The sequence below is a fragment of the Astyanax mexicanus genome, chromosome 14 (genome assembly GCF_023375975.1).
Source record: "Astyanax mexicanus isolate ESR-SI-001 chromosome 14, AstMex3_surface, whole genome shotgun sequence".
NCBI lineage: Eukaryota > Metazoa > Chordata > Actinopteri > Characiformes > Acestrorhamphidae > Astyanax > Astyanax mexicanus.
In genome coordinates, this window is record NC_064421.1 from 12,761,187 (window position 1) to 12,782,525 (window position 21,339).

General features: G+C 37.1%; 1 protein-coding gene across 6 annotated transcripts in view; it reads left to right on the forward strand.

Annotated features, from left to right (window-relative positions):
- Positions 1-21,339, forward strand: part of myt1lb (myelin transcription factor 1-like, b) — a 196,315-nt gene that overhangs the window by 67,700 nt on the left and 107,276 nt on the right. For all 6 annotated transcript variants that reach the window (XM_049463879.1, XM_049463883.1, XM_049463882.1 and 3 more), the window contains 3 exons: positions 2,077-2,200; positions 9,104-9,152; positions 9,921-9,954. In XM_049463879.1, coding sequence (XP_049319836.1) covers positions 9,104-9,152; positions 9,921-9,954 — 83 coding nt within the window. In that variant the 5' untranslated portion in view covers positions 2,077-2,200. The remainder of the gene's footprint in view (positions 1-2,076; positions 2,201-9,103; positions 9,153-9,920; positions 9,955-21,339) is intronic.

Consider the following 21,339-nt stretch of genomic DNA (forward strand, 5'->3'; position numbering starts at 1 on the left):
GTTCAAACCTTATGAATGTGTTATGAAGCCTCTATGTAGTTCACCTTCAAATAAAGGGTAACAGTGTATTCTTTAAACATGCTACTCATAGATTTTTAAGGTCATAAGGTCATGAAGTATCCACCAATACTGCAACTGTGACCAGAAGAGTGATATCTTACTCTGAATCTTCAGCACAACCCCAGCAAACGATCAACTGACTAATGCTGAAATTAGCTAAAGCTTTATAAATAATCTCTCTGCATTAATGTACATTGAATCTGAAATGAATCGCATTTCCTCCCTCTCAATCGCTGCTTATTGCTCTCTGAAATAGAGCTGGCAAAGGGAGCAATTAGCTGAATCTATCATATTCTACAGGAAGAGAGAACAAATATAGCTAATGATGCATGCAAGCCGCCATGATTTCACCCTGTACTTTTTAAGGTTCCTGATGAGGGTGTGCGTATGTGTGAGTGTGTGAGTGTGTGTGCGTGTATATATGTGTATTAGGGTGACTGTGTGTATATGTGGATCTGTGTACTTGTTTTTGTACGTTTTCGGAACAAAAAAAGGCCATATTTTTAGAAAAAAATATATATAGTCTTTTAATTTTGTAATAAAAAAAAAACAAGATGTAGATCAGGCTGGTGAAAAGTACCATTAGATAAATATTAAATATTACATGCATTATAATAATAACATAAGATTTTGTACACAAAAACCTTGGAATCTCCATTTTTGCTGTTTTGTTTGTTTCTTTGTTTTATATTATTTTATAATATCATTGTCACATCTTTGCCGTTTCCTGTCTGTCCTTATGTCTCTGTGTGTGAACCCCACGTGACCCGTGCTCCTCTGTGTTGTTCCCCTGTAATTTTCCACTAACCTGTGTCCATTTGTAACTCCGCCCCTTAGTCCCAGGTGTTTCCTGTTTCTCGTTTGTGTCCACCTCTATTTATAGTCCGTGTTTCCTTTCTCGTGTGTCGATCCTTGTACGTTTTTACGTCTGTTAGTCCTCGTGTTTTCCTGTTTATGCTCAGTACTGTTTTCTTTGTTAAGTTTATGTTTATTTTGTGTTTGTTTACGTTATTAAATGTATTATTGTTTGCATTTGCGTCCGCCTCCGCGTCCATCCCTGCTCCATACCTGACAATCACGTATGGACCAATAGAAAGGGTTCAAGATTTCTTAGAATGAAATCTTTTTGTATTGACGTCCACTTGAGATAAGTTGAGATAATTACATTATCGACATATCGTTCAATATATGGACATGACCCCAATCATTTTTGCTGACCTCAGAATGATCCATTATGTTTTTCTTAGTCAGGAGAAATCATTATTGTGAATGAGCTGGTATGTTGATTTTATATTCATTTAGAATGTTTAAACATATTTATATTTCAGTTCCAGTGTATACATATTCTTAGTTTTAAGTTCGTAGCTGGTTAAAATAATGTAATTGCATTATTATTTTGCTGTTGTTTTACTATTATATTAATGGCATAAAATTATATAAAATTAACCCTATTTATCGTTTATCACAATTTTCCTCCTTTTGTAAAAGTTGGAGCATGACAGTGATGATAACTCTTTGTTAACTTTGCAAGAAAAGACAGTTAAATATATTTATAGCCAGTTCACTATGTACATAAATATAATTTAGGGTGAGTTAAGGATGCTTGGGCTATTATTTTTTTTTTTTGGAACAAGAAACAAAATTGCCCAAAAAATGCTAAATTCATGTAATACTATGTTAATCTAGTGCCATGTAAAAACGTGTATAGCTTACTCACAAAATTGACCTGTACCAATCACATTTTATTCACCCTACATATGAAGTAAATGGCTGTCAGAAAAAAAGATTAAATGAGACTTGTTTCAATCTAAAACCCAAATCCTAAAGCAACCCTAACATCAGAAACAAAACTGGCTGCTGAATTCAAATGATGAAAATGTGTGTGTGTGCGTGTGCAGTGGTGTGTGAGGAGGGGAGCAGATGAAATAGAGGCCATCGTGGCACGCTTTGCACAGTAAATGTGATTTGCATGCAGATTTGAATTTATAATTACATGTATATTTTTATATGTTTCAGAAAATGAAATTGGAGGAGGAGTGGTGAACTCTTGGTGGGGGTTCTAATCTAACGTCTACCACCGCCAGCTGAGGATCAACACCAGGTCTGGACCAAAGAGCAATCAAACCTGCAATCATATCAGGTACTATTATACTACAAACACCTCGTTCTCTCTCTCTTTCTTTCCCTCCCTCCATCACTCCCACTCTCTTCCTAACCCTCTAATTATGATTTGCTGTGTATTTACCATCAGTGGAAAAAAAAAATCATTCATAGAAAAATGCATGGCAGTGTGTGTATATGTTCTATTTACACCATTGTATTGTGTGATAATAAGCATTCTCATTCTCATCCTATAAATTTACACCAGAGTTTACATACTACAGAGATGTTTCAGTGTAGACTATTATTGGTACTGAAATGTAGTACAAATCTGATTAATCTTATTTATAATAATTATCTAATATAATGTAAAATAACACACTGTATTTAAACATTTAAATGCATTTTAAAGAAGTGTATAATGTATTAAATCTAGAAATCTGGGGTCGGTTTACTGGTCAGTGATTAATCCTGTATACTGTATCAGTGTTGAATCTTAATTCATAGTGCTGTAGTTCAGGCTTAAGAATAATCCCTGCCCAACCTCTTTTTGTCTTCTGGTGAAGACTACTATCATGTTTACGTACCTACTTAAGAAAAAATAAATATTATTTCACTGCTTTTGGGACATTTTATACACTTGGGAAATATATATTTTACTTATACTTGCTAGCATTTATATTAGGGACGGGACAAAATATCTCAATATATTGGATTATTTGGTAACTCTTTCTATGAATGTCATCTTTATTAGACGCTATAACCACATTCATAACATATTATAATGCATTCATAAGGCATTATAAACATGGCTATAAATGTTTATAAAAATGCATAACCCATTATAGAGATGTTTGTTAAGCATTATGACCTGTAATCATAATACATAATACAGCTGTGCTTACAATATATATATATGTTAAAATAGTATCTATCATTAATAATCTAGTCCTACCATGAAAGTTTGGCACTTTACTTAGAGCGCACAAAGACCTGTTATAATACATTATAATTGACTATAATTAATATTATATTCAAGACAAGAATAATTTATGAGTGGTTAAAAATATATTTATAGGATTATTGAGGGTGTGTTTATAAGTTGGAAGCTTTTTAGTCATGATAAAGTTTGCAAGCTGGGACTGAGTTTCTTGGTATTGATGTATAACATGTTATAAACACAGCTATTAATGCATTATAATCACAGTTCATGATGCATAATAAACATTGCTATAATGAATTATACATTTTTATACATATGTATAGCAATGTTTATAATGCCTTATGAATGCATTATAATGTGTTATGAGTATGTTTATAGAGTCTTATAGAGATGACATTCAAAGAATGTGTTACCGATTATTTTAGTTTGTGATGTATTAATTATTGATATGTGGCATCATATATTGATGCCCCCCCAACATGATGTACTAAAGTTACCACTTTATTACTCCACATGGTGGCTCTAGTCAAATAAATAGAGAAACTGACAACAATAAATCCATTATTCCTGGTATTTGTTTGTTTAGGAGTATTTTATCCTCTTCAGTGACACAGGTGCCGTTAAGTATTGTAGAGAATTGTCTAGTGATATATTAAGTTTTGCAGGTGATTTTTTTAAATTTACTTACTTACATACCTAATTACTGATTATTTATTTATTTATTCATTTATTTATTTATTAATGCTGTCTATATGTAGCATTGTTTGTTTGAAGTCTCTTATACAAGTGCACAATTAAAGCTTTCTTTTGCTGACAACTTTTATGGAGAGGTGGATTTCATTTTCCAGCAGTACGTGGCACACTGCCCACACTGTCAAAAGTGGTCTCCAAATTTCCTGAGACACAGATTTTTGGGTTTTTCACTGGCTGTAAGTCATAATCATCAACAATGAAAAAAAAATAAACACTTAAAATAGATCACTCTGTGTGTAATACATCTGTATAATATATGAGTTTCACATTTTACATAAAATTCACCTGTACATAAAATTTTAATGAAAGTTAATCTATAAAAGCTATACATTAAAAAAAAGGCTGATGTGTGATTTTAGCTGATAGTTGAGAGAGAAGCTAATAAACGGTTCTATGATTATAACTAGCCGTAGACTTGTTTGTTGCTGTGTTCTGAACACACACCAGTAATAGCATGTAATGAGACAGATGTCTTGGGAAATTCTTTGACTAAATCCTCTCGCAGTGTTCCTGTGGGAATTTTAAATGGACCTCATTATCTTAATTAATTCTTAAAAAACGAGAGGTTAAATTTTAGTGACCCCGCTCCTTTTGCATATTTACTATCCCTCCTACATTGTGATTATGCATCAGAACTCTTAATGATGCCTTAAAACACTGATTTTACCACAGATATTCTAAAAGCCTGTGGTTAAGAAGCCTTTCTTCTCATATCCAGCGTATACTTTTAACTGTGAGAGATTGACATACATTCCTGGATGAATATAACATTCTAAACCTGTTTAAGGTGACCATACAAGTTTACTCTACACTATTCCTGTAAACTATACAGCAGATTTATGTATAGTATATATGTTTAGGATAGATATAATTGCTAAGCTAACAAATTTGTATCTCTGTAAAGCTAAGACATTATAGGTTATATAGATTAAATAATCGCTCTAATAATTATTGTACAATTATAGCAAGTGACACACTGATTGGTTTATTTCACATACAGCTTAAAACACACCCATACTTAATTAAAAGAATTAGTACATGCCTTTTGCATTTTATTTATTTAAAAAAACTGTGGAATTTTACAGATTTTATGTCAGACAAATAAGGGTCTCTGTACAAAAACACGACTCAAAACTGTTATATCCATGTTAGAATTTACTAGGGGTAGGACAATATATTGACATTGCGATGTATTGTATCATTTTGATCGTACAGTATCAATACATGCCATCAAATATGGTTATTTTCTATTACCTTTAAGAGTCGGATGAGCTCTGACTTTGGCGTGTTTGTATCTTAACAGCACAGCACTGAAGCTCATTTAAGTAAACAGCAATATTATTTTATTCTTTATTCTGTTTATGTTGAGTTAAAAGTCGGGTTTGCGCTCTGCAGCAGTGTGTGTGTTTAACAAGTGCTGGGCACACAGGGCCCACATGGCGCACCAATAGGAATGGACTCTGATGATTGACTGTTGTCTGGGTTCATTTCAGTCAGTGGAGCACCTGACACCAAAATAATAGCAACATGCCAGAAATGTACCTGAACACATCTCACTTCCAGACCACCACGCCCTTCAGTGTAGATTTATTCCTTAACTCTGATGCTGTTTTAAATGGCATGGGAGCAAGCTGTGAAAATACACTGTTGACAGGGTGTAAGATAACAAAGAATATTGTGAAAACACCTTGTGCAGAGTGTACGATAGGATTATGGTATTATTATGGCCATTCCAAGCTTTTCTGGCCTGTTTTTTACTTATTAGTATTGCTATTTATTCCTAAACATGACTCGACCATGTATTAATGCACTTTAGCTTTACAAACAATACAAAACAAAAAGTAAGCAAGTTTGATTTTAGTTGATAACTAATGTGTTGTAATATATTTTCTATTTTTCATCAGAATTAGATATTGTGTTGCTGCTGTTTCCACTGTAAATGTTACGTCAGACATTGAAACTGTTCTACTGGACCCAGGTGACTCTAATGTCATCCAACGTAGCTCTATCTCTACACACCATTCCTCTATTCCTCTGTGACAGTACACACAGTGGACATCTGACCTATGATGTGAGCTTTTCGGGTTTACTCTCTTATGTAACCAGGCTCGCTACACCCTCACCTCCCTCCGCCGCGCTGTGTAATGCCGCAGCCCGTACAGCCGTAGTAAATGTCAGCGGCTGAATGGCGCATCAGGAGGGGTTTGTGCTAGATAATTCCTCACGCTCTTTTCATGTTCGTCGGAAGGGTTCCCTCACATTCTTGTGCTAACGGCAGCAGTGTACCAAGCGAGAGCGGCTCCCTCGCGGCAGGATCCCCTCCGCAGTCTGAACGATTAATAAGATTAACTGGATGTCGTTAGCTTTGATCATTTTATTTTTCTCTGTTTGAAACATTTATGGACCTCATTAAAGTGGCGGTCTTTGCAGCATTAGGCTGAAGGTTTAAGTGACACTTAGACAAATGTTAGTTCACAAAAGAAGCCACAGTGTGTGTGACTGTCAAAGCCTGACTGCATGAATATTTAGCTACACCTGGGAACGTTCTTAAAAAGAAAATAAAAGAAAAAATGCTATTCTTAGCTTTCAAACCTCTTCCGTATTCATTTACCAGGCTGGTTGGGCTTTACCAGCAAAATGACCAGTCCATTTGCACACATTTGCAAAAAGCAGCGAATTAAAAGCGTGCACTTTTGTTAGCGATCTCTTTTAACCTCCACAGAGCAGAGCTCCTATCCCAGCATCCATTAGTTCATATGCTTTGTGTTATTTGTGCTCCACACAGCGTTCAGTGTGCAGTGTTCTAATGGAGGTGAACCTTTTTAGTATTTAATGAGGGCAGTGCTTTTGTTTGGAGATAGCCGCTGCTTTTGGGGGGGCGTCTTTGAATTGGAAACAAAGGACAAAAAATTATTAAACTATTAGCACAACCTCTGTGTTAGCAGTTTCATATAAAGAGTCATGTAAGTGTAAGGACGCTGTATTAAAGCCTTTCTCTTTTTTGGGGGATGAACCGAATGTTCTGTAACTAAAAAAGGCAAAAAGGCACTTTCTGTGTTCGGCTGGATAAATGAAAAGACTAAAGGCTAGTAATATACAGTTAGAAGTTTGGACACACCTTCTTATTCAGTGTTTAATTTATTTTCTGCATTGTAGATTAATATTAAAGACACAAAAAAATAATTAAGGGACACAAATGGAATTACAGAGTAAACAGTAACACACTCCGCTGATCTAAACCTGATAAACTGAGAAGGTGATTTGAGGTGATTTGGGGTGATCTGGAGATTCACAGCATGAAAGAAAAGCAGAAACTTTAGTTCAGAACCTCCAGGAACTCCTTCCTTCAAGACGCTGAATAAACTATTCCAGGTGACTCTCCCTCATGAAGACATTGAGATTAAAATAACAAGACTGTTCAGATCTTACCTTAAAGATAAATGTGCTACTAAGAAGAATCTAAAGTATAAAACATATTCTGGTTTGTTTAGGATTTTTGTCTATAAAATAATTCCACACACGTTAGCTTTATTGTCTTCAGTATTAAATATAAAATATAAAACACATTGAATGAGAAGAGGTGTGTCCAAGCATTTGATTGGTTCTGTGTATTGTGTATCTGCTGAGATGTTGGGCTGTTCAGTGCATCAGCTATGTTCAACATGTTTAAACCTATGGACATTTGACTATAATTATAATATATTCGAACAAAAAAAAGGGATTTTTTTTTACATAATTTGTAAAAAATAATAAATAATTAAAAAATAAATCATTGCTTTTTCTCAATCTTTTAGGGTTGTTGGAGACCACTTTATGCAGCTTGCCTTTTGCTCCTGGGCTAAATGTGTACAGAACACATTTGGCAGTGTGGGCAGTGTTCCAACTCCTGCTGAAAAATGAAATCAGCATCTCCATGAAAGGTGTCAGCAGAGGGAAATCTTACCACACTTCATGATTCCCTCTGCTGTCAACTTTTACGGAGATGCGGATTTCATTTTCCTGCAGGACTTGGAACACTGCCCACACTGCCAGAAGTACCAGTTGGTCTAGGTAAAATATGAGTTTTATATTTTGAACTGGATAACTAAAATAAAATAACTTTTCAATGATATTCTATTTTTTTGAGACGCACCTGTATGTCTGATATTTAAGTTTAAGTCAGTCTCCTCTAAACACCTCTGTAACCACATTCTTCTCCTCTACAACTGATTTTAGACATTTTAAGTAGTAATATATTGAAAAGTTATGCCTTTTTTTCTCACAAGAATTTAGCATTTAATAAGGACTTATGTATTAGAGGTTATATCGGGCCCAAAAAATCCGACCCGACCCAGCCCAGGCACGTTCTGCCCGAGCCCGACCCAACCCAAACCATAAACTGTCATTATGAGCCCGAGCCCGACCCGCCCCGCCCCATAAACTGGCTGTTTTCGGGCTGTTTGAATTAGCGAAATATGATTAGAATTATGTTAATTAACACTGTAACATAGAAGCATAGAACTATTATTTAATTAAAATGATTTTTAAGAACAGCTACAAACAGTGCTGTCAAACGCGGAGGAGTTCACGTGCGAGAGAGAGAGAGATTTGCGTGTTCTGGTGTATGAGCTACTCACAGGTAAAGGTTCTCAAATACTCCTGTTTCTCTTTTATCTCATCGTGCTCATATTCTAGTCCCATACATAATTCTGCAGCTCCCTCAGTGTTTTCTGTCGTATTTTTGCGTATTTTTCTGTTGTGCCGAATCCGACTCCCAGCTGAATCTGACTCCCGCTTCGCGGACAGAATCGGCACAAATAAACAGTGATTATAAATAAATTATTTTTTTCACTTTCAGTTTTCGTTTTTTGGTTCGTTTTCGTTAACAATAATAATTGGTTACTTAGCAACATTGTGATTATAACACCAGAGCTTTATTCAAAAATAAAAATAGAATTAAAAAACAGATGCCTACATCTCAGACTATTTTCTGGAGCCCGAACTGACCCGGTCCGATGAATGTGGTGGGAAATCTCGGCCCGAACTGACCGATTTCGGGCCAGGCCTTGGGTCAGGTCGGGTTCGGGCAGACAATCTAAGCTCTATTATGTATAGATTTTATTCAGTGAAAAGATTTTTCTTTTTTAAAACTGTTGAATATTTTTTTTCACACGACTGTATGTATGTACTCAGTGTGTGTATATCTACAGTATGTGTGTGTATAATTTGGATATGTTTAACACTAACATGACGCTCACCTCTCTGCAGATGGAGGTGGATGTAGCAGATGAGAAGCGCCACCACACACGCTCAAAAGGTACTTTCAGCATCTCCTGTACTGATATTACAGCAAATTAGTGCTATTAACCCTTAGAAGTCTAGAAGAGCTGTTACTGCTGATTTTCTGTACTGTTTGACAGTAATTATGTAATGGCATAATTAATTACATGGGTGGCTACGTAATGATAATTACATTTACATTTGATTTACATTCATTAGCTGGTGTACACTTCCAACATTTTGTGCGTTTGTTTCTATGCAGAAATGACCAAATTTGACAGAAATATAACGTCAATGTCACAAAAACTGTTTTTCACTTTTTGACGTAGTGTGAATCTGGCAGTGATTCTGTAGATTATGTCCAAATTTTATGATAAAATGACCAATAAAAGTGCTCTAGTATGACTCTAGTATAAATGCAATCTCTCTACATCTCTGTAATGTTTTTCCTTCTCCTGTAAAATATTCTTTTGCAGACACAGATACCTTTGTAAGACAATAATTATAAACTGTAGATGATAGATTTTATGCAAAAGAATAACCTTTCATTATCAGATTATTCAATTTGTAATAAAATACAGAATTATTCCAGCTAATAGGTTTAATGATGAGCAACTTAGAACTGATGAATATTGCATTAGACCCTGCTTTTGTTACTGCCAATGATATCTGATAATAATACTGTAAATTATTTGCTGTTGCTTGTTGAATAACTGACTCTTGTCTGCTTTCCTCTCTATCTCTATCTTTCTCTCTCTCCCTCTCTCTCTCTCTCTCCCTCTCTTACCCTCTCTCTCTCTCTCAGTGCCCTTGGAACCAGCGATACAAGAGCTATTCAGGTCAGTATGCTTGAAGGCTGCAGCCCATGCGCTGACCCCAAGTCCTACACCCATTAGTGAAGATGAAGCCTTGTCCATTCATGGTGTAAATGCAGCACAGTCATACTGAAATAACGGCTCCTCTACTCTGCTCCCTTTAACCCTTACTCGTCTTTCTGTCGTCTGGCAGCAGGAGGGAAAAATACACTCTCTAACACTGCTGTGTTCATGCTTTCTTAGAAAAGCATAAAGCATGGTTAAAAAAATACGGAACTCGTTTTGGAAATCAGAAAAAGAGGGTTTTAATGAAAGAAATAATACATACAGTTGCAAAAAAAAAGCATGTGAACCCTTTGGGATTACTTGGATTTCTGCATAAATTGGTCATTAAATGTGTTCTGGTCTTCATCTAAGTCACATATGTGTATGTGAACCCCAGTTGAAGCCAGGATGTGATGAGATTGGATGTGTTGGGTAAAGCTGCCCTGCCCTAAAAAAAATAAGCACACACCAGTTTTAAGTTTGCTGTTCTTAGGAAGCATTGATTGATGTAATTCATGCCTCGCACAAAAGATCAAGCTCTCAGAAAACCTACATTCAAGAATTGTTGACTTGCATGAAGCTTAAAAAAAGGGTTACAAAAGTATCTCTAAAAAAGCCTTGATGTTCATGTGTCTACTGTAAGACAGACGACAGTCTACAAATGGAGAAAGTTCAGCACTGTTGCTACTCTCCATAGGCGTGGTCGTCCTGTAAAGATGACTGCAAGAGCACAGCAAGAGCAGTCATGCCACACAAGAAAAACAGGCAAGCTTAGTTTTGCTAAACTGCCAATGGTTACATAAAATCATCAATGGCATTTTGGTAATAGAGATGCTCTTTGTTTTAAAAAAAGGTGATGTGGCGCAAAATATGGCACCTACATTTATTATGTCTCATAGAGCATTTTATGCGACACTGCCAGGTACTCAGGCCTAGATTCAGGCCTAGAATCTTGACATGTAGGCGCAGCTGTGATGCTAAGGGCACAATAGCGATTCTGGAAAGACTTGGCAACTCAGCAAAGAACCATTTAAGCATCAAATGTTTTCTTTTTAAGTTGTCAAACAGCAAAACAGTTCTGACTTGTCAAGTAAAGTCATGGTTTCTTCAAGACCTCTGAAAGTGTTCTGTGAGGTTTTGCACCAAGATGTTAGCAGCATATCAGGGTTGTCTATCTGTAGAGGTTCAGAGTGGCTCCAGGTTGCCATTCCAGCCAATAGAAGCATTATTTAGTTTGCTTAGGTTGCTTTTAAAAAACTGACCAACTTTTTTAATAAGTGGATTTACCCTACCAGGGTAGGGTACACATAGGGTCAAATTGGTCCAGATTAATGCGCTTCCAGACTTATCAGGGTGGTACAGTGGCTTTAGTGGTTAGCACAATTGCCTCCCAGCACTGGGGTGCAGTTTCCATGTTCTCCCCATGTTTGTGTGGGTTTCCTATAGGGACAATCGTTTCTTTCTACAGTCCAAAAACATGGTCAGTTGGATACTTGCCCAGAAAAATGGATGTAAGTGTGTATGTGTGTATGAACGTGTGTATAATTGTATTGGCACACCCGACGTATGCCCGATGCCATGTCTTCCAGGTGGACAATTGTTTCAGGGTTGAGAGCACACTCTGGTCTGTGTGTGTGTGTGTTTGTGTGTGTGTGTGTGGATGAGTGCTGAGTGCAAATGGTTGTGTGTAAAATGTGAATGCAAACCATCTATGTCTAGAAAGGCGCTATATAAGTGTAACTTCATTCATTCATTCATTAATGTATTTATCGGCTTCACGAACTGACTGTTTACCTGCTGCCTAATATCTATCCTATACAGTGAGAGGTGGCACTATCATAAGATAAGCAATATTATCCACATCACCTTTCAGTTTTTTTTTTTTTAAGTTACGACTGATCGGAGGAGTTCAATAGTATTTGGGCAGCACAGTGGATTAGTGGTTAGCACGTTCACCTCTCAGCACTGGGGTCTTGGGTTCAAGTCCCTATCTGGGTGAAGATTCCATATTCTCTCTTTGTCTGTTTGGGTTTCCTCCGGGGTCTCCCAGAGTCCAAAAACATGGAGATCAGGTAAATTGAATACTCTAAAAGAATTTTGTATGTATGACTGTGTGCCCACATATGGATTGGCTGTGGTGCTCTAGGAAATCCTCCAGGTGAACAGTCGTTTCCGGTTGAGAGTACGCTGTGTGCTATTGACTGATGCTTCTCACCAGTGTGTGGATGAGTGCTGAGTATAAATGGTTGTGAGTAAAAACGTGATTGTAAAGCGTCCTTGGGTTTCTAGAAAGTTGCTATATAAGTGCAACTTTATATCATACAGTATGTCTCCATTTTTGTATGTTTAACTACATCATTTAAACACTGTAACTGTCCTTCCCATTGAATCGAAATTTCATGATGAATGAACCAATAGAAATGATACAAAAATGACTTATGAGTTCATTTTTTTGACTTCCAGTTAAGCTTATGTCCGTAAGTTTTGGGATTTGAGGGATTAAGGGACCTCTCTGGTGAGAATGGGTAATTGCACCGAGCATGCGGAAAAATCATTTTAAACTGGGTGGGTGTGATGCAGTCTCCTTTCAGAGTGGATGAATCTGATTCGACATTAATCCTCTCTCTGTTTCATTCCTTTTTGGCTTTAAAGCTTGCTTTACTCCTACATTTCTTTGCTTTTTACTATGAGTGAAAGAGCTACTGAGCTCTGAGTTCCCCCTTCTGAAGTCTCCATTGCTCCACCAGTCAGTCGCGTTCAGTAAAACTGAGCCGGATCCTCTTTATAGGCTGTACGTGTGACGTAAGTACATAAAGACGCTTAACGTGGCCAGAAGAACTCGCAAAAAGAGCCCCGACACCCCAATTTTTAGAATAGCAGGGATGGTTGTTCCAGCACACTGGTATCATTAAACACAATATTTTGTCCCTTCTCCACTTAGAAATGCTTCGGCTTTCAGTTTAGAAACAAAATAATACAAAAAAAATATGAAAAATCCAAAAGCATAGCCATGCCATTATTGCAACATACAGCACTGAACCCATGCTGAAACGTATTCTAGTGGTGAGTTTGTATGAGTAAACATGATGAGTGTGCAGCCGAATGCGTCTGCTTACTGTACTAAACGCAGGCCTGTTATCTTGTTTGCTGATGTGGAGCTCTGAGCACTATATCACTGAGTTTCACAATGCGCAATGTAATGATTGTGTTTGTGAAAGCATGATTAGTGAAAGTCTTTGACAAAGGTTAAGTTGGTAATAGGAGTGAAGTGCAGTTTGTCTTCTCGTGAGCCTGGGAGCCCACTGAAGCAGCAGCTCTGTAGTTTGGAGAGATGAAACAGCGCTGGGAGAACAAATAGGCCCACGGCAAATAAGTTTGACCTACTGTAAATACAAGTAAAGATCATACGGGTGATGAAAAAGAATATATTAGTGGCTGGCTGGAAATGTCTCGCTATCATCGCAGGCACAAAGGCTCCAGATAATTTGCAGCTCGCTGAAGCTGTATCAATGTGTTAACCTTTTAATGCTGCTGTAGATTCGGGCTTATTCAGTCATATGTAGCTTTTTTAGTGGCTGTGAAATCTTGGCTTTGCTCTGTTTTGTGCTGTACTACAAATATATGGTTACATAAAAGGCACACTGATATTTGGAGTAGAATCTTAGATTTGCAGACTTCCAAAATTAAAAATTTAGGGTAACGCTTTCTTTTACAGTACCCTAAGTTCTAGGTATTAACCAGGTAATAGTGAGGTACAAACTCGGAAGTACTAAGTAATTATTTTTGGTAACAAGATGGTAAGTACCAGGAAAGTATTGCCTAATTACACTGAAATGTCTAGGTATTAACCAGGTAATAGTGAGGTACAAACTCGGAAGTACTAAGTAATTATTTTGGGTAACAAGATGGTAAGTACCAGAAAAGTCTTGCCTAATTACACTGAAATGGAACTAGGTAATAAACAGGTACATGGGTGGTACAAACTCTAAAGTACTAGGTAATTATGTTGGTTAACAAGATGGTAAGAACCAGAACCAATTTAATTACACTGAAATATCTCACAGGTTCTAGGTAATAACCAGGTAAGTGTGAGGTACTAACCCCAGTAACATGATGATAAGTAACAATACAGTCTCCTTACCCTGATATACCTCACAGGTTCTAGCTAATAACCAGGTAAGTGTGAGGTACTAACCCCAGTAACATGATGATAAGTACCAATACAGTCTCCTTACCCTGAAATATCTCGCAGGTTCTAGGTAATAACCAGGTAAGTGTGAGGTACTAACCCCAGTAACATGATGATAAGTACCAATACTGTTCATTTTAATCAGTCTCTATTTATTTGACTGAGAAATCCCTAAAAATGAATTTAAGGTTTATAGAGTGGAATTCTTCACTAGGAAGACAGCACAGGAATGGAATACTTGGCCATATGTTTAAAGACATTAGAGCATGTTACAAGGTTTAAGGGTGAAAAAGTATACCATAAGAATAAAGTGTTGAATATGTGTATTTACCCCCTTTTTAAACATAATTTGTAGAATAAGGTCTTACATGTTAAATATATATATATATATATATATATATATATATATATATATATATATATATATATTTAACTTATATATATAAATTAAAACTGCTTAAAAATCAGGGTTATTAAAACTACCAAATATTGATTTCTGAAATCTTAAAACATTATTATAGTTGTTTCTAAATTAATATTAACTGCTTTTGTTTGCATTATTTGAGATCTGAAAGCACTAAAGCATCTTTTTCATTATTTTGACCATTTCTCATTTTCTGCTCTAAATTACAATATTTTTATTTAGTATTTGGGAGAAATGTTGTCAGTAGTTTATAGAATAAAATAACAGTATTCATTTTACTCAAACATGTACCTATACATAGTAAGATCAGAGAAATAGAAAATTTGAAGTGGCTTGGAAGGGTCAAGGGGGCGAAGGCAAGCTCCTGCCCGCAAGCTGCTTACCCCAATAAAAGCTGTCCTCAGCTTTCATTGTATATACACTGCTCAAAAAAATAAAGGGAACACTCAAATAACACATCCTAGATCTGAATGAATGAAATATTCTCATTAAATACTTTGTTCTGTACAAAGTTGAATGTGCTGACAACAAAATCACACAAAAATCATCAATGGAAATAAAATTTATTAACCAATGGAGGCCTGGATTTGGAGCCACACACAAAATTAAAGTGCCTGTATGACCTCCCTGCAACGCCTGGGCATGCTCCTGATGAGGTGGCGGATGGTCTCCTGAGGGATCTCCTCCCAGACCTGGACTAAAGCATCCGCCAACTCCTGGACAGTCTGTGGTGCAACGTGACGTTGGTGGATGGAGCGAGACATGATGTCCCAGATGTGCTCAATCGGATTCAGGTCTGGGGAACGGGCGGGCCAGTCCATAGCTTCAATGCCTTCATCTTGCAGGAACTGCTGACACACTCCAGCCACATGAGGTCTAGCATTGTCCTGCATTAGGAGGAACCCAGGGCCAACCGCACCAGCATATGGTCTCACAAGGGGTCTGAGGATCTCATCTCGGTACCTAATGGCAGTCAGGCTACCTCTGGTGAGCACATGGAGGGCTGTGCGGCCCTCCAAAAAATGCCACCACACCATTACTGACCCACTGCCAAACCGGTCATGCTGAAGGATGTTGCAGGCAGCAGACCGCTCTCCACGGCGTCTCCAGACTCTGTCACGTCTGTCATGTGCTCAGTGTGAACCTGCTTTCATCTGTGAAGAGCACAAGGCGCCAGTGGCGAATTTGCCAATCCTGGTGTTCTCTGGCAAATGCCAAGCGTCCTGCACGGTGTTGGGCTGTGAGCACAACCCCCATCTGTGGACGTCGGGCCCTCATACCATCCTCATGGAGTCGGTTTCTAACCGTTTGTGCAGACACATGCACATTTGTGGCCTGCTGGAGGTCATTTTGCAGGGCTCTGGCAGTGCTCCTCCTGTTCCTTCTTGCACAAAGGCGGAGGTAGCGGTCCTGCTGCTGGGTTGTTGCCCTCCTACGGCCTCCTCCAAGTCTCCTGGTGTACTGGCCTGTCTCCTGGTAGCGCCTCCAGCCTCTGGACACTACGCTGACAGACACAGCAAACCTTCTTGCCACAGCTCGCATTGATGTGCCATCCTGGATGAGCTGCACTACCTGAGCCACTTGTGTGGGTTGTAGAGTCCTTCTCATGCTACCACGAGTGTGAAAGAACCACCAACATTCAAAACTGACCAAAACATCAGCCAGACAGCATAGGTTCTGAGAAGTGGTCTGTGGTCCCCACCTGCAGAACCACTCCTTTATTGAGTGTGTCTTGCTAATTGCCAATAATTTCCACCTGTTGTCTATTCCATTTGCACAACAGCAGGTGAAATTGATTGTCAATCAGTGTTGCTTCCTAAGTGGACAGTTTAATTTCACAGAAGTTTGATTTACTTGGAGTTATATTGTGTTATTTGAGTGTTCCCTTTATTTTTTTGAGCAGTGTATATAAGTTCAGTAATGCATGCTTGGTTGTGTCAAAAAAGAGATAAATAATAAACAGTAAACAGTTCTGTTTTGTTTTGAAGTTGTATGTTGTTCTTTTTGAAGTGCTTATTTGTTGAACTACATGGTAAGAACTGAGTAAAACCAGAGAAATAAGCTCTGCTCTCTTTTACAGTCCTTTTACTCCTTTATTAAGCAGAAAGTTCTGTTAGTTACACAGTGTTTTATATGGTACTTACAGAAAGTTGTGTCACATTTAAGTAGTTATTATATATATTTTAATATATATATATATATATATATATATATATATATATATATATATATATATATATATATATATATATATATATAATAACTACTTAAATGTGACACAACTTTCTGTAAGTACCATGTAATATATATTCTTTTGGGTTTCTGAATGGGTTTTTGTATGTGAAACGTGAAACATCCAGTCCTGTAGGGGGAGCAGTGCCAGGGGGCGGGCGCTAGGCTGTGGCTTAGGTGAGCAACAGGAGATGGGTCTCAGATTCAGCTGAGAACTCACACTGGGAACACCGTGACTTCTCTGTATCCAGGTGGGGAAATATGTGGAACTGTGCAAGTATAAATGTTTCCAAAGCACTATAACAGGGATATTTGAGTGTATATGTTCGTTAAAAGGTTTTGCTGTGTAATATGAGCCGCTATGGTCTTGTGTGTTGGTGGACGCTCAGCATCGGGGAGCATTCACTCCCGCGGCCCGCTAGCCACGCGCCTGGCCGGCGCTCTTGCCTCTGCCACTAGCATTAGCCTCTGCCCCCGCTAACCGCGCGCCTTACCGGCTCCGCGCTGTTATTCCTCTCGCTCTTTCGGTCGCTAACTTCGCTCTATAACCGTGTTTAAGCCTGTAATTATCTCTCGTGTGTTCGCGCTCTAGTTTTAGCTATTTTCGCTCGGTAATTGTGCCCGTGTGTCGCTGTTTCTCAAAGTAGCTCGGGCTAATTTCGCGCCTTCATTCCTATTGTTTCTCTATACATTTACGCTAGCATTAGCAGTCGCTGTTAGTTAAATAACGTACATGTTTATTAAAAGTCAAGTCAATTTTATTCTCTTTTTAAGAGCCAGTTTGGCCTTGTTAAAGTAAATATAGAGCCTCTGCCAACCACAATAATGAGTTATTACAGCTAGATAAGCTACAGTTTAAGGTTTCTCTAAGTAATCATGTTTTTATACACTTTGTTCAAGTTTTATACTTTGGTCAATTCTATACACTCTATGCAGATACAAATATTAGAAACTCTGCTTAAAATGAGATTTAAAAGCACTAAGATGTAGTTAGTGTGCTCAGTAAAAGTTAAAGGTGTTTTCGGTAATGTAGTGTGTTAATATGAAAGAAGTTTGAGTATTGGTTTATGTATGCATATGTAAATGTATTAATATAGAGTAGTATTTTTATATTCATATATATATATATATATTTTTTTTTTTTTTGTGTAGAAACAGTATTAAGAGGGTTTGCTGATTAAAAAGTAAAGGTAATATGTACTGTGATATACAGAGTTTTGTTAACTGAAAAAAAGTAAAAAAAAAAAAAAAGGATTCTCTGTGAATGTATGTAAAATGCAGATGAGATGCCATGTGTATGTGAAACTGCAAAAGAAAGAGAAAAGAGACCAAAGTAAAAGTGGTTTAGTTTGTGTTTGTTGTTAAATAAAGAGATTAAGCTGAGAACTCACTGGAAACACCGTCTCACTTTGTCTTCTCTGTATCCTGTATTCAGCTGATCTATGCCCTGCTCACCCGGGGTCGCAAACTGTTATAGCCTAACCCACGCCTGGGGAGTGTAACAGTTAGTGTTTTTACATGGTACTTACAGTAGGATGTTCTACAGAGGGTTATTTGTTGAACTACACGGTAAGAACTGAGTAAAACCAGAGAAATAAGCTCTGCTTTCTTTTACAGTCCTTTTACTCCTTTATTAAGCAGAAAGTTCTGTTAGTTACACAGTGTTTTACATGGTACTTACAGTAGGATGTTCTACAGAGGGTTATTTGTTGAACTACATGGTAAGAACTGAGTAAAACCAGAAAAATAAGCTCTGCTTTCTTTTACAGTCCTTTTACTCCTTTATTAAGCAGAAAGTTCTGTTAGTTACACAGTGTTTTACATGGTACTTACAGTAGGATGTTCTACAGAGGGTAATTTGTTGAACTACACGGTAAGAACTGAGTAAAACCAGAGAAATAAGCTCTGCTTTCTTTTACAGTCCTTTTACTCCTTTATTAAGCAGAAAGTTCTGTTAGTTACACAGTGTTTTACATGGTACTTACAGTAGGATGTTCTACAGAGGGTTATTTGTTGAACTACACGGTAAGAACTGAGTAAAACCAGAGAAATAAGCTCTGCTTTCTTTTACAGTCCTTTTACTCCTTTATTAAGCAGAAAGTTCTGTTAGTTACACAGTGTTTTACATGGTACTTACAGTAGGATGTTCTACAGAGGGTTATTTGTTGAACTACACGGTAAGAACTGAGTAAAACCAGAGAAATAAGCTCTGCTTTCTTTTACAGTCCTTTTACTCATTTATTAAGCAGAAAGTTCTGTTAGTTACACAGTGTTTTATATGGTACTTACAGAAGGATGTTCTACAGAGGGTTATTTGTTGAACTAAATGGTAAGAACTCAGTAAAGAGAAATAAGCTATTTCTTCTCTGTTATCAGGTATTGACCTTTTATTTTTAAATCAAATAAATAGAGACTGATTAAAATGAACAGTATTGGTACTTATCATCATGTTACTGGGGTTAGTACCTCACACTTACCTGGTTATTACCTAGAACCTGCGAGATATTTCAGTGTAAGGAAACTGTATTGTTACTTATCATCATGTTACTGGGGTTAGTACCTCACACTTACCTGGTTATTACCTAGAACCTGTGAGACATTTCAGTGTAATTAAATTGAACTGTCCTTGTTCTTACCATCTTGTTAACCAACATAATTACCTAGTACTTTAGAGTTTGTACCACCCATGTACCTGTTTATTACCTAGTTCCATTTCAGTGTAATTAGGCAAGACTGTCCTGGTGCTTACCATCTTGTTACCCAAAATAATTACTTAGTACTTCCGAGTTTGTACCTCACTATTACCTGGTTAATACCTAGACATTTCAGTGTAATTAGGCAAGACTTTCCTGGTACTTACCATCTCGTTACCCAAAATAATTACTTAGTACTTCCGAGTTTGTACCTCACTATTACCTGGTTAATACCTAGATATTTCAGTGTAATTAGGCAAGACTTTCCTGGTACTTACCATCTCGTTACCCAAAATAATTACTTAGTACTTCAGAGTTTGTACCTCACTATTACCTGGTTAATACCTAGAACTTAGGGTACTGTAAAAGAAAGCGTTACCAAATTTAGATTTGTATTTTCAGTGCAACATCAGACTTCAAATTAGCTATTATACTTTTCGTTTTACTACAATTCTAGACTTAGAATTAGACCTAGAATTTGGGACTATGACCATAACTATGGAAAACCTCTCCTAATTCATTAATACTCTCTCTTGATTGTCTTTGAAATGTTCCTACACCTTGAACACCATTAAAATCTGGACCTTTTCCTGCTGCCACTATGATTGGGAGATCACTGATTCGAATCCCAAGCATGCAGCTTGCTATCAGTTTCCTGAGCCCCGAAAGTGCACACTTGGCCCTGCTCTTTCTGGGTGGGTGGAAAAGGGGCAGTGGTTGGCTTCACATGTGTCGAAAGAGGCATGTGCTGATCTATACCCCCCTGGTGTTAAACCATTACTAGTAATGGGGGATATACAGCTGACTAGCAGCTGAATGGATGGGACAATTGGCCAGATAAATTGAAAGAAAAAGAGGAGGAAAGAAAGTCTGGATATTTCTAGAACTAAGGACCTGTATTCTTCCTGTATTTACTTTCTTGCTCCCAAAAATGCCTTTATCATCCTTTCATACTTACCTTATTTGGTTCAAACCAAAATAGTAGGTGTGAAAGGTGCCATGAACCAGAACCAGACAAAAGGACAAACATTTGGTCTAACCAAAAGAGATGATCTTGGTCCAGATCAGCTGAACAATGGTGCGATTTGTTTGCAGTGTGAAAGCACTTTTAAATAGTTTGGACTTTTTTGGAACAGTTACTCATTAAACAATAAAATAAAAATAAGAACACACCCTTCCACAAACCAATGAATGTTAAGGACAGGGGGACAGCTAATGTACAGTTCTGGAAAAAAATATGAACCCCTTAAAAATGACAAGTTTCTTTGATTTTATCATTTAAAAAACTCTGGAATATAATCAAGAGAAAGATAGATGATCACAAGCCATCAAACCAAACTGAACTGCTTAGATTTTTGTACCAGGAGTGACATAAAGTTATCCAAAAGCATTGTGTAAGACTGGTGGAGGAGATCATGCCAAGATGCATGAATACTGTGATTATTTTACTAAATATTGATTTCTGAACTCTTAAAACTAAACAGATATGAACTTTTTTTTCTTTGCATTATTTAAGGTCTGAAATCTCTGCATCTTTTTTGTTATTTCAGCCATTTTTCGTTTTCTGCAAAAAATGCTCTAAATGACAATATTTTTATTTGGAATTTGGGAGAATTGTGGTCCGTAGTTTATAGAATAAAACACAATGTTCATTTTACTCAAATATATACCTACAAAAAGCTAAATCCAAGAAACTGATTCAGAAACTGAAGTGATCTCTTATTTTTTTCCAGAGCTGTAATAACGTAATGAAGTTATAAAGTTCTAGTGTGTATATTAAACTGCAGTGTTAACCAAATAGATACACTATATCAATTTTTAGCTCT